The sequence below is a fragment of the Macrosteles quadrilineatus genome, unplaced genomic scaffold (assembly GCF_028750875.1).
Source record: "Macrosteles quadrilineatus isolate MER2022 unplaced genomic scaffold, UCM_ALF_1.0 Scaffold_2__2_contigs__length_208266976, whole genome shotgun sequence".
Classification (NCBI taxonomy): domain Eukaryota; kingdom Metazoa; phylum Arthropoda; class Insecta; order Hemiptera; family Cicadellidae; genus Macrosteles; species Macrosteles quadrilineatus.
In genome coordinates, this window is record NW_026542595.1 from 24,035,445 (window position 1) to 24,047,696 (window position 12,252).

At 33.0% G+C, this 12,252-nt stretch overlaps 1 protein-coding gene across 4 annotated transcripts in view; it reads left to right on the top strand.

Annotated features, from left to right (window-relative positions):
- The window catches only part of LOC128987878 (ribosomal RNA processing protein 36 homolog), a 34,336-nt gene that overhangs the window by 12,597 nt on the left and 9,487 nt on the right, over positions 1-12,252 (top strand). For all 4 annotated transcript variants that reach the window (XM_054408949.1, XM_054408950.1, XM_054408951.1 and 1 more), the window contains 2 exons: positions 2,514-2,661; positions 7,769-7,917. In XM_054408949.1, the coding sequence (XP_054264924.1) occupies positions 2,632-2,661; positions 7,769-7,917 (179 nt within the window). In that variant the 5' untranslated portion in view covers positions 2,514-2,631. The remainder of the gene's footprint in view (positions 1-2,513; positions 2,662-7,768; positions 7,918-12,252) is intronic.

Genomic DNA, 12,252 nt, shown 5'->3' on the forward strand with positions numbered 1-12,252 from the left:
ATACGGCAGTGATGCTCTGTCCAGGCTCGTCTATCACGGACTGTTCGAGCAGTACATTTCATATTCTATCATTTTGTGGGGTTCTTCCACCAAAAAGAATTTGGAAACAGTTTTTGTCTGGCAAAAAAAAAGCAATAAGGACCATCCTAAGCATGCCACCAGATGCCAGCTGCAGAGATGCATTAATCCAGCTTGGACTCTTGACTGTCCCTTGCATAGTCATCTACGAAGCAGTAGTATACATAAAATCACAAAACATTCAACCTCATTTCATAGATCACAAATACAACACTAGAAACAAAGGAATCCATGCTCAACAACACAGACTAAAATTGTTTGAACAAAAACCTCATTATTCCGGTTTAAAACTTTTTCAGGCACTGCCAAAACAACTTCAAAACATTCAAAAAATCTCAAAATTCAAAACAGAAATCAAATCTTTCCTGACCAAAAATGGCTTTTATGATGTGGAAGGATATCTAAATTTCACAAAACAGATCCCTTTGGCCTGGCCTAGGATGTGATTTTCTTATTAACGGTAGCCTATAAGTTATTTTTTATTATTAGTGTACCTTAACCTATTGACCTGTCCAATTCCTGCCATGGACTACGGACGGAAACTACAAGTATTACAAGTAAGTAAGTAAGTATCTGTTATGGAGATGATTTAAAAAAATGTAAATTTTTAAATTCCCATGTTATTCTTATGGTGAATAAAAAAATAACCTGTTGTAGTTTGCTTGTTTATGAATATATTTTAATCAATTTTTTCCCATTATATTTATTTCATACTAAGCTATCAATATGTCAATAAAACACACCTCAATACCTTCCCTGTAGCAGCAAACCTAGTACTCATTAAAATTAATGTTTTTTAAATCTTACTAATATTATAAATGTGAAAGTTTGTGTGTTTGAAGGTCAATCACGTATAAACCACTGGATGGATTGGGCTGAAATTTGGCATGATGATAGCTCACATTCCCGATTAACATATAGGCATATTCTTATCTCAAAAATCCCTTCGGGCTCCGCCCCAGTGGCTCTGTAGTTCCCCATGTTCACCTTATGAGTACTCATATTTAAAGGGAATTAAAGAATTTAGTCTGCTGTTTCAACTAAAAAAGTTGGTTCTATGATATACAAAAGCATTAAAAAGTTATAAGATTTACCAACAGGGTGCAGCACTATATTTTTTTTGCATTTATGTAAACAGCTAATTTGAACTAAGCAGCAACAAACAACTGTGATACGCAATGAAAACTGTCAAAGTAGGATTGTTTACAGTTATGTTTATGTTTTTAATGTCATGAATAATTTGTGATTTTTTAAATTTGTAATACTTTATTTTTCTTTATTGTTCAAGTGAAGAGGTAGAACATTATGGCTATGGTAGATGTGTAATACCATAGTATACCGTCAATTTAAAGAATCAAATTTTATCAAACTTTGTCCTCCCCCATTGCAAACGCAAAGCTTGAGTATAACTGCAATAAGCAATTTAAACTTATATGCCAACCCCATACGAAGGACGGGTACTCTGCTGGTATTATGTAAATGTGAAAGTTTGTGTATTTGTTTGTTTGAAGTTCAATCACACATTAACTACTGGACAGATTGGGCTGAAATTTGGCATGATGATAGCTCACATTCCCGATTAACATATAGGCATATTCTTATCTCAAAAATCCTTTTGGGCTCTACCCCAGTGGCTCCGTAGTTCCCCATGTTAACCTCATGAGTATTCATATTTAAAAGGAATTAAAGAATTTAGTCAGCTGTTTCAACTAAACAAGTTGGTTCTATGATATCAATAGCATTATAAGGTTATAACGTTTACGAACAGGGTGCAGCACTATTATCTTTTTGCATTTATGACAACAGATAATTTGAACTAAGCAGCAACTAAAAGCTGTGACACATTATGAGAACTGTCGGAGTAAGATTGTTTACATGCAGTTATGTTTTTAATTTAATTAGTCATTTGTGATATTGTGCGAATGTTTGATAATTAATTTTCTTCTATTGTTTAGGTGCAGTGGTATAGGATTACAGCTATGGTAGATGTGTTATACTATTTACTATAGCATACTGTAAATTTAAAGAACCAAACTTTATCAAACTGTGTCCACCCCCATTGTAAACACACAGCTTGAGTATAACTGCTATAAGCATTTTATACTTATATACCAACCCCGTACGAAGGACGGATACTCTGCTAGTAGGAAATAAATCTGACAATTTTCAGGGTATATTTCAGTAGAAATCCCAGGTAAATGGAAATTTGCTTAGTCTGCAGGTCTGCTGCAGCGGGGTTATTTTTACTAGGTACCCACGTGTTTGACATTACCCAAGAGTTATCTCTTTTATGATTTTCCTTTGACTTACTTGCATTCCTGAGGATAGAACACCCTATCATCAATTTAAAAAAATCATTAATAGAATTTAATGCTATTTGAAAAAACATTAGGATCACCCAATTTTAATTACTTAACCATGTATATTTTTTTCAGGTCCAGAGCCCTTTTAACTTAAGCAAATACATATTTAAAGGTCTCTAATTGTGTAGAGTCCTTAGATATCCAAACTTTAGAATTCACTGCATTGTATTTGGTTGGTTTGTGTTGAATAATGGATGACAGAACTGAGGACGAAGAACGGGTAAGTGAGTTTTGCACTGTTAATAATTTTATATCCTTTATGCATAAAATAAACTAACTACATCTTACTTTAGCTTCGTACAAAAAAGTTTATGATGATATTTTATATACTTTCATTTAAGTTATTTAACAAATTTGGTACCGTCCAGTGCTAACAACACTAAAAGAAAGCCAACTGTAGAAAATAATGTCAACTATTACAAAAGAAAGGATTGGATTTGCAATGGAATTCAGACAATACAAAAGTAAACAAAATCAAAATAATTGAAATTAATATCCAAATTCTTTGGATGTTTCAAGTAAAATATCTTTTGAATTTGGCAACCAGTTACAGATTTCAAAACCTCCGGACTTGTGAATTTCGGTTATCTGTTGTGTTCTAAGTCTAGCTTCTTCTTCTGTGTCAGTAGGGTCTAGTAGATCGTCCATATGAATACTGGAGAGGATTGCTTTGCTTGTTTCTGGGTAAATGTAGGAATCTCTTGGCGTTGCTATTTACTACATACAAGGCAGTACTGGGGGAACAAGTTGATCAAAATAGCATAGCTTCCATGTTGTAGGTATCTGGTTTGTTGTTCGGATCTTCTCTCCATAGAACCTTTATGAATCAACATCTTCTTTTCTGATATACGCAGTTAATGAAACATTTATTTTATGTCACCCGCAATTGCAAATTTCTGTAATCTTAATTTGAGAAGTACCGCTGGCAGAGGGTTCAAAAGATCGGGAGCAAGCCATCATTAAATGAGACACCATTCGCTTAACACCGAGATTTTCCGCTGATCGGGAATCGAGCAGTGACGCGGTTGAACTATCATCCAATAATGCAAATGTATCAAGCTGACAACTTAGACCATACAAAGTGACAGGACAAACTCTGAGTAAAATCTGGTAAATTTTCGTACCATCAACGTGATAATCAATAACTTGTTTCTCTTCATCAGGACTTTTAGTGTTTACTTGATTTGGGTATTTTGTCATTATCAGCTTGAGGGGACTGTTTTTCCATTTTGTTGGTGTGGAGACGGTGATGGACACGGACTCATTTTTCAACAATTTACAAACGACAAATGACAAATGACAATTCTTTATTGCACATAACATCTGTTAAAGTTATTACAAATGTAATACACAGACAGGTACATTGTCAAGGTTTCTAATAAATAAGGAAATCTAAATAGGTATATAAAAAACCTAGGATTTAGCCAGTAAGTTACCCCTACAAAGCTACAGCATGGTGGAACTGTTTAAATGTTAGGAGAGGTTGATGAGAGATTGGGTGTCTGTTACCAGGAGTCGTTGAAAAATTCCTCAAGAGTGTAATATGCTTTTTCTACTAAAACTGTTTTGATTTTGCCTGTAAATTTTGCTAAGTTTAATTGCTTTAAGGAGTTTGGAATTTTATTGTAAATTGTTAACCCCATATAGAGAGGACTTGTTTCATATTTTTTTTAAATTATGAGTGGGGTATTGAAAAATGTCTTGTCTTCGGGTATTATATGAGTGATTACTAAGATAATTTTGAAACATACCAGGATTTCCATGAACCATTTTTAAAATTTCAAAAACGTATATTGAAGTTAGAGTTAAAATTTTAAAATTTCGAAACAATTGTCTACATGATGTTTTTTTGGGGCAATTTGCAAGAGTTCTGATTATTGACTTTTGTTTTTTAAAAACTTTGTGGACATCTGTGGCTGTCCCCCATAATGTAATACCATAGCTTAAAATAGAGTACACATAAGCATAATAAACATTTTTACATACTTCCAAGGAGGTAACCTGAATTAAAACACTTAAAGCATATCTTGTTGGACTAAGTTTTTTGTTTAGAAAATTAATATGTTCTGTCCATTGTAGTTTACTATCCAAATATATCCCTAAAAACTTTACTACATTTGTGGGCGAGGCAGTAGTTTCTGTTCCAGTGGTTGAATTTCTCAATTTGAAAATTAAAACACTAGTTTTATCTTCATTCAAAAGTAAGCCATTTTTTAAAAACCAATTTGCTATTTCTCCAATTGTTTCTTTGACATCATCATGTACATCCAGAGATTTACATTGAGATTTATACTAGGCCTAACTCCTACCTTGCTTTCAGATTGATTACTAGGGCAGCTGGACTGCTGACTACCACACACTGAAGCAGACTCATGCTCAGCTCTCGCCGTCAGTAACTCAGATGTTTTTGCCGCTCTAGTTCTCTGGCTTCCATCTGTCGTTGATGCTTCATTTTTTCCATTTGTCATTCCATTTCTTCAACTTGTCGCTGTCGCTCCATTTATCTTTCTTCTTGGGCTCTTTCCAATTGCTGATTTTTTTCCAGTCTCTTCAACTCCACTTCCATTAGCCGTCGTATACTAGAAGAAGTACTAGATTTGGCAGAAAGGGATGGTTGGTCTTTACTTGGCTTTGGATTAACAGTCTTGCCGTTGTTATTCCCAATTATCAAAGTATTATCTGTCTGAAGGGTGTCTTTGGGTAAAAGCTTGAAAACAGGACAATTGCTGTCCCCTATATCTGAGAAAATTAATACTCACCAATAGTAACTAAGTCTATTTTTTTCTAATTGTTAGCCTTTGTAGTTCATAAAACTGATCTTATTGTCTCTAAAATTGATTAATAACCTTTATCATTGCTAGAAGAGAAGAGACCTCTGGATTTTGTGTAATCTGGGTCACAAAAATAATCCTAAGTTTTGACATGGATATCTACAATGAATTATGCAAATGATGACTCCAATAGCTTTTTAGATAGGTACCCAATAATACCAAATTGTGAGAAATGTGGTTTCTATAAATATACAAGGTGTAAAAAAACCCAAATAAAACTCTAAAAAAATTGCGGTAATGATTTCAGGATCCTTCTATATTCTTTATCTAACTCACAATACAAATTATAGGCTGCAATATTTTTTTCTTTAAAAAATATAGGCCTACTTTAAAGTATAATTTTTAACTTAAAAATTAGGCCCTACCATTAAAGTTAGCGATTTTATTTATATGCCAACAAACATCTTGTGACCCACCATTTCAAAAGTGACCCAAATTACAAGTAATGCAGGTAACTTGACTGACATTACACAGTAAACACATAAATGGGGAACTTCCATCTATTAAACAAAACTTGTGTTATCCTTTATTATAACATCATTAATATGATTTCGGACCTCGACATTGTAGTGTGGGGGTGCGTTGAAGACGGTACGCTGACACAACTGCAACGGCAAGCCTTCAAGGAGCAATGGTAACAAGTCTGTCAGGAATTCCAAGTACTGGATGCCATTTAAGGAATTTTAGGTTAAGATAATGTCCAATAAGCCTGTTTCTAACAAGACTACAAGATCGCGCCACTCATCCTACACTCATCTCCATTAACACTTGGCTTAAAATACCTACTTTGTATGGTCGCCATTTAATTAAAAAGTGTAAAAAAAACATTCCTAATGAGTCCAATGCAGAAATTCACTTAAAATCCTACTTGACAGAAAGACTCATGAAGATTTTCGGAAGCATAGTAATGCTTGTTGTGAATGTTGGAAACTATCCTTTGGGTAGATGTTGATTGTTCAGTCCCTAAAAGTAGTATTTCTCTCCATCATCGAGTTGAGGAAATCATGATGATCTAACTGATGTATCTGATGGTTAAATTTAAATCTTAGAGGAGGCTATTTTAGTTCTAGAGCCTGCACTAAAAAAAAATGTAAGGATGTAGACTACTGACCTATGATGATTGGGACACCCCAAACGGAAGCCTTCTGTTTGAATATCAGCGACTGCGTTCACGGCAGTTCTCTGTAGCATTATAATTTTAAAAATCTGTATTTTAGCATTAACGCCATGATAACGCCATTAACGCAATGACGAGAGTGAAAATGCTAATGTCGGTCACCGTAATTTGGGTCACAAAATCTGAGGATCTGATGTGTGACCTACATTACTTTTGGTGAATTGTGTGACCCAAATTACTTCTCTTATGAGTTTTCAATGTCGATAATAAATTTTTTGGTAACCCACAATATAATTGAAAATTATTTCTGTTTACTTTCTTTACTTGGGCAAATGGTGGGAATTCGGAAAATCTTCTTTTGAAATATAAGGACGACTAAGAGCCATGTTACCATATTTTTCTTAATGTACCTAATGAGGGTTTTTCAGATTTTATTAATATGTTAAAATAGAACCCATTTGAATATTTTGTTTGTTTTAGCTAGGGATAAGTTTATAATTGCTACATTTCTAATTATCAATCATCAGATTAGGTAAACTGATTTATTTAATAATGAAATTAAAGGTATACAGTTATTTGTTTGGTAATTTAGCATTAACGCCATGAATCCAAATGCTGCGCCTTCCTCACGTTTTTAACGAAAAGCTGCATTTTTTACCCACATAACCCCCTAATGTTAATATACCATTTTAAAGCTAGATAAATAAGGAAGTTTTTTAGTTAGTTGAATATTAGAATATCAAACATTTTACTGACTTTCTTTAGCTATAAAATTTATACAGAATTTTTAATAAAAATCAATTTTGCATTTGAAGCTATTTGCAAACCATTGTATGAAGAGTTGTTACTTTGGTATTGTGTTTAATTTGCAGTAAATTTAACCCTCTTTCAAATGATACCAGTTTTAATAAATTTCAAACGTGGGTTTGGCTGATAACGTCAAATTAACAGTGAAAAGTCCTGTTATTTGAAAAAATCACAAATGAAGCCATAACAGCTAAACGGTAAAGATCAGACCAGGGTTTATATACATTTTCTGGTTCCGTTTGATGATTAGAATAAGCTGTGCATTCATTAATGCATTCAGTAGTGACTCACCCTGTATTTTTATCAAACTTGGCAAATTTATTTATTTTATACTAAGCGATTAATATTTTACTAAAAATCACACTTCCTTGTCCCTTGTAGCAGCAAACCTAGGTACTTGTTAAACCTAATGTTGTTTAAATAGATTTATTTTAAAATCAATTCAGACAAATAGAAATTCGCTTAGTCTGCAGGTTTTCTGTGGGGGGGTATTAGTGAATTTCTCATATAGAGAATAAGCTTTTTTTATTCTTGTAATAACAATAAGTCATTCTTTTTTGTGTTTTTTACAGGTCAAAATTCGAGAAGAACTCTCAAGCTTAAGCTTTGAAGATCTTCAAAAACTTAAAGAGAAATTAGGCACCAAAGTGTACAATCAGACAATTTTTGGAGTTAAGAAAGAAAAGACAAGTTCAGAGTTTAAGAGAGCCAATAAAAACCGGTATTATATATCTTTGTTCTTCCTCTCTATGTGCTTTTATGCCTAAATTTGTGATTGTTTTAGTTGTTTAATGTCTGCTTTGAATACAATTATTTCAGAGCTCTGCAAATAGTAAAAAAAAAAAAAAAAAAAAAACAGATCGAATCCGAATATTTGTAGAGGATTGATTCAGATTTGAGAATGAATCTACTGTTTCTAACTGTATTTGGATTCAGAATCGATATTCAAATTTATCGGAAAGAGATCCTGGTTTGGATTGAATAACATTTTCATAATCTGATTTTGATTGGAATTATTGGTCCAGCATTCAATGATTATAAATGAAGCACTAAAGCACCAACTGACGGCTGACCCAGCAATATTTATTTTCCTTCAGTAGATTTTTCAATATCGATAACTGGTACCAGATAAACTGGCAATGGTACGGTCTTTGCGCGCCATAAGCACTTGAGTCACCGAACAGTCATCAGCCTGAAAACCCCTCCTTCTTCTACTACCCCTTCACCCACATTACGCTTGATCTGAACATCATCACACAGTTTCAGCCATGAGCCGTCTGGTGTTGGTTATGTGCGTGAGTTTGTCAATATGTTACAAATCAACTTTCACTGAATGTAATTTAGGGTTTTATGGGTTCAATTAAACTTCTTATACTTCATTTTTAAACAATCACTATGCAAATACAGTGTTAGCTATTTTTATAAATATTTAGCGTAGTGACAGAAATAACACACAAAAAATTAAATACACAAACCAATAATTCATAATAATCATAAAAGTGTAGTTTAGATAAATTTTAGGTGATTAGGTTTAGCAACGACCACAAAACTTGAGGAATGTTCTGATATTTGGATTGTTTCCATTTTTTCCAACCAACTCCTTCCCCAAATCTTGTAGTCAGCGAGAGAAAAGTAGGATGAAACCACTGAGCTAATCATCAATCAGAAACTATTATCTAATGCCTAATACGTACATTTCAGAGCACATCTTCTATAGTTTAAGGTATCTAATATTTTTAGATGTTAGCAGCCATGATAATGCAAAAATTAAGTTACGAGATTTAATTACGTGCCTTTGAAATAACATTTTTAGAATAGAAGTTTTTATGTTAACATTTTCATAAAAACATCCAATGTTCCAGGATTGAAAAACGTAAGGTTAAATTTGATCATAAAACGAAAGAGCCTATGTAATTTGTAAATAATTGTTTTTTAAAAAAACTAGTCCACCCACAATTAAAACAAAATACCCCCGCCGCAGCAAACCTGCAGACTAAGCGAATTTCAACTTGTCTGATTACATATTTATTAAAATACTTCCATAAATAAGAAATATTTATTCCAATTTAAATAACATTAGATAGGCTATAACGAGTGCTTAGGTTTGCTGCTACGGGGAAGGTAAACAGTGTTTTATGACCAAACGTCAATAGTATAGGATCAAATAAATAAGTTTGCCAAATTTGATCAACATATATCCATAAACAAGTAAAATACAACAGTTTTTTTTTTTTTTTTCATTTTCTCCGTAAGAATAACATGGAAATTTTAAATTTGCATTTTTTTGAATTTTCTCCGTGACCGTTAGGCATACAACAATGCTTCAATATACTAAATTATTTCTTTTTTTAAGCTCTACAAAAAGATTGGGAAAGAAATTCTAAAATTTTATGTTTTTAGGGTCAAAAATGGGAAAAACCAATTTTTACCCCATAAAACCCCCCATAAACCCCTGTTCCCATGGTCCGATTATGCTGGATCGCGAACTCGTGCGAATAAATGTAGGTTTACACATTTGTACCAAATTTCATTAAAATCGGATCATTTTTGCTCGAGTTATCGCGCTAACGGACACACACATATATATATATATATGAATTTGAACGGATGGTGTTTTTAGCCTCTAGGGACCTCAAAACGAAAAAAAAATTGGTCCCGTGTCGAGGTCTTACCATGAGTACTACGGTAATAGCTTATTCCCTATATGGGAAATTCGCTAAAACTTAAATTTTAAAATAGAAAAAAATTCATACAATTTTATTTCAAGAATCAAGAATTTATTGCAACAAATTAAAAAAAGGTCATTTTAAGGTTATGATTTTAGGAAAAAGCATTTAAGAATCATTACTTAGAAAATGTAATGATTCTTAAAGCCTTCTCTTGTAGGAGCAAGATTCTACTAACATCATGACCACAGCCCCACAGTAAAATACCATAGCTTAAATACTATTAAAGAAGGCAAAGTAGGCCATCCGTGGGTAGAGTCTAGGGATGTATTTTTAAGCTTGCAGAGTAAGTAAATAACTCTTGAGAGCCACATGGTCAATGTGCACACTCTAGCCTAATTTAGAATCCAGAATCCAGGTATATACCCAATAATTTTAACATTATCACATTGAGGAAAGTTCAACATTGAGTTGAGGAAAGTTTAAATCATGGTTACTTAAATAGAATAAATTGCTTGTTCACTTTCTAAATGAAAAATAGTGTTTAGAGAAGTTAATTTTTTTTTATTTCCCCATGGGGGGATCTCCGGACCCCCCTTCTTTTTCGATACCATTCCAGGCCCCCCCCCCCGGCACTCTCCCTTGACGAAGGTCAATTTACTCCTACTCCTGTTACTTCTACAGTATTATTCTAGTTATAGTTCTAATGATGCACTGTATTCAATTCGGATTCGATAACAGATGTAAATTTGAGATTCGGATTGACCTTGATTCAACTCCAGACTAATTTAAAAATTTGGATTCGATAACAGCTGTGAAGAAAAGATTGGGATTCAACCCAAAATTTCTTGATCCTCACAGCCCTGAATTATTGAACTGGGTAGCTGAATAACTGTTTTGCACGCCTAAAAGAAAGTTGCTGGTTCGATCCTGATAAAAGTTAGTAATGTTTTGATGGATTAAAAGTGGACCAAACTGTCGTAAAACTGTGGGCTTTTAGTAACTATTATGATTAAGGCTATCATGTCCAAATTATTCAAAGTTTATCCTTCACTCCTCTTTGCACCTTAATACACTCTCTGGTAAGTTTGTGTTTTATCCATCTAATTAAATTAGAATGAAAGTAAGAAAACGCAGTTGAATATATTTCCTAATGTATTTTAAGTAAAAAAAAAAAACTGTTCTACAAAGGCTCATAGTATAAATAAAATCTTAAAGGGAATATTAAAGTTCACAGCCTTTTAAGCTGTACAGTTGTAGCTGACCAACAATGTTTTGTACAAGTCCTAAGTTAATTTCATTAACATTGGCTAAAAGCAATAAAAATTACATCATTTAAAAATGTTTGACATAAAAAAGAAAACTCGACATAGAAAATCTATACAAGAATACTATACAATTACTAACTTTTACAAGGAAGTTATCTATTTTCTGAGGCAAATTAAGCATTATAAATTATCTTAGAATTTTGAGACCACCAAAAGCTCAATATTCCTTAATTCCAAATTTCCTCTGGAAAAGTAGAGAAGAGTGCCCTAGTCCTGCCAAGTACCAAAGCACCTCATATTACAAGATAGTGTGCCAGATATTTTGACTCCTGTATGAGCCTAAAAGTTTGTAATCGGTTCATAACATTTAATGGTAAAAGACAATCTGGATCTTGGAGATAAGAAATATATATAAAAATACCCCCGCCGCAGCAAACCTGCCGTCTAAGCGAATTTCCATTTGTCCGAATTGATTTTCAATTGATCTATTTAAATAACATTATTAGGTTTAACGAGTACCTAGGTTTGCTGCTACAAGGAAACTAATAAAGTAGTGTGTTTTTAGTAAAATATTGATAGCTTACTATAAAATAAATAAATTTGCCAACTTTGATCAAAATATATCCATAAACAAGCAAACTTCAACATTTTACAATATTCTCCATAAGAATAACATGGGAATTTTAAATTTACCATTTTTTTAGTTTTCTCCGTAACCAATAACCGTACAAAAACACTTTGATATACTGAATTGTTTGTTTTTTTAAGCTCTTTAAGAAGGTTTAGAGAAAAATTGGGAAATTTTGTGTTTTGAGGGTAAAAAGTGAGAAAAACCCATTTTTACCCCATAAAAACCCCTATAAAACCCTGTTCCCATGGTCCGATCATGCTGGATCGCGAACTCATTCAAGTTTATCCCGCCTTACACCTTCAAACCAAATTTCATCAAAATCGGATAAAAATTACTCAAGTTATCGTGTTCACGGACACATATATATATAAATCTATATATATACCTATATATATATATATATATATATACATATATAAAAATTTGAACGAATGGTGTTTTTGGCCTCTGGGGACATTAAAATGAAAAAGTAAATCGGTCCCGGGCCTAAG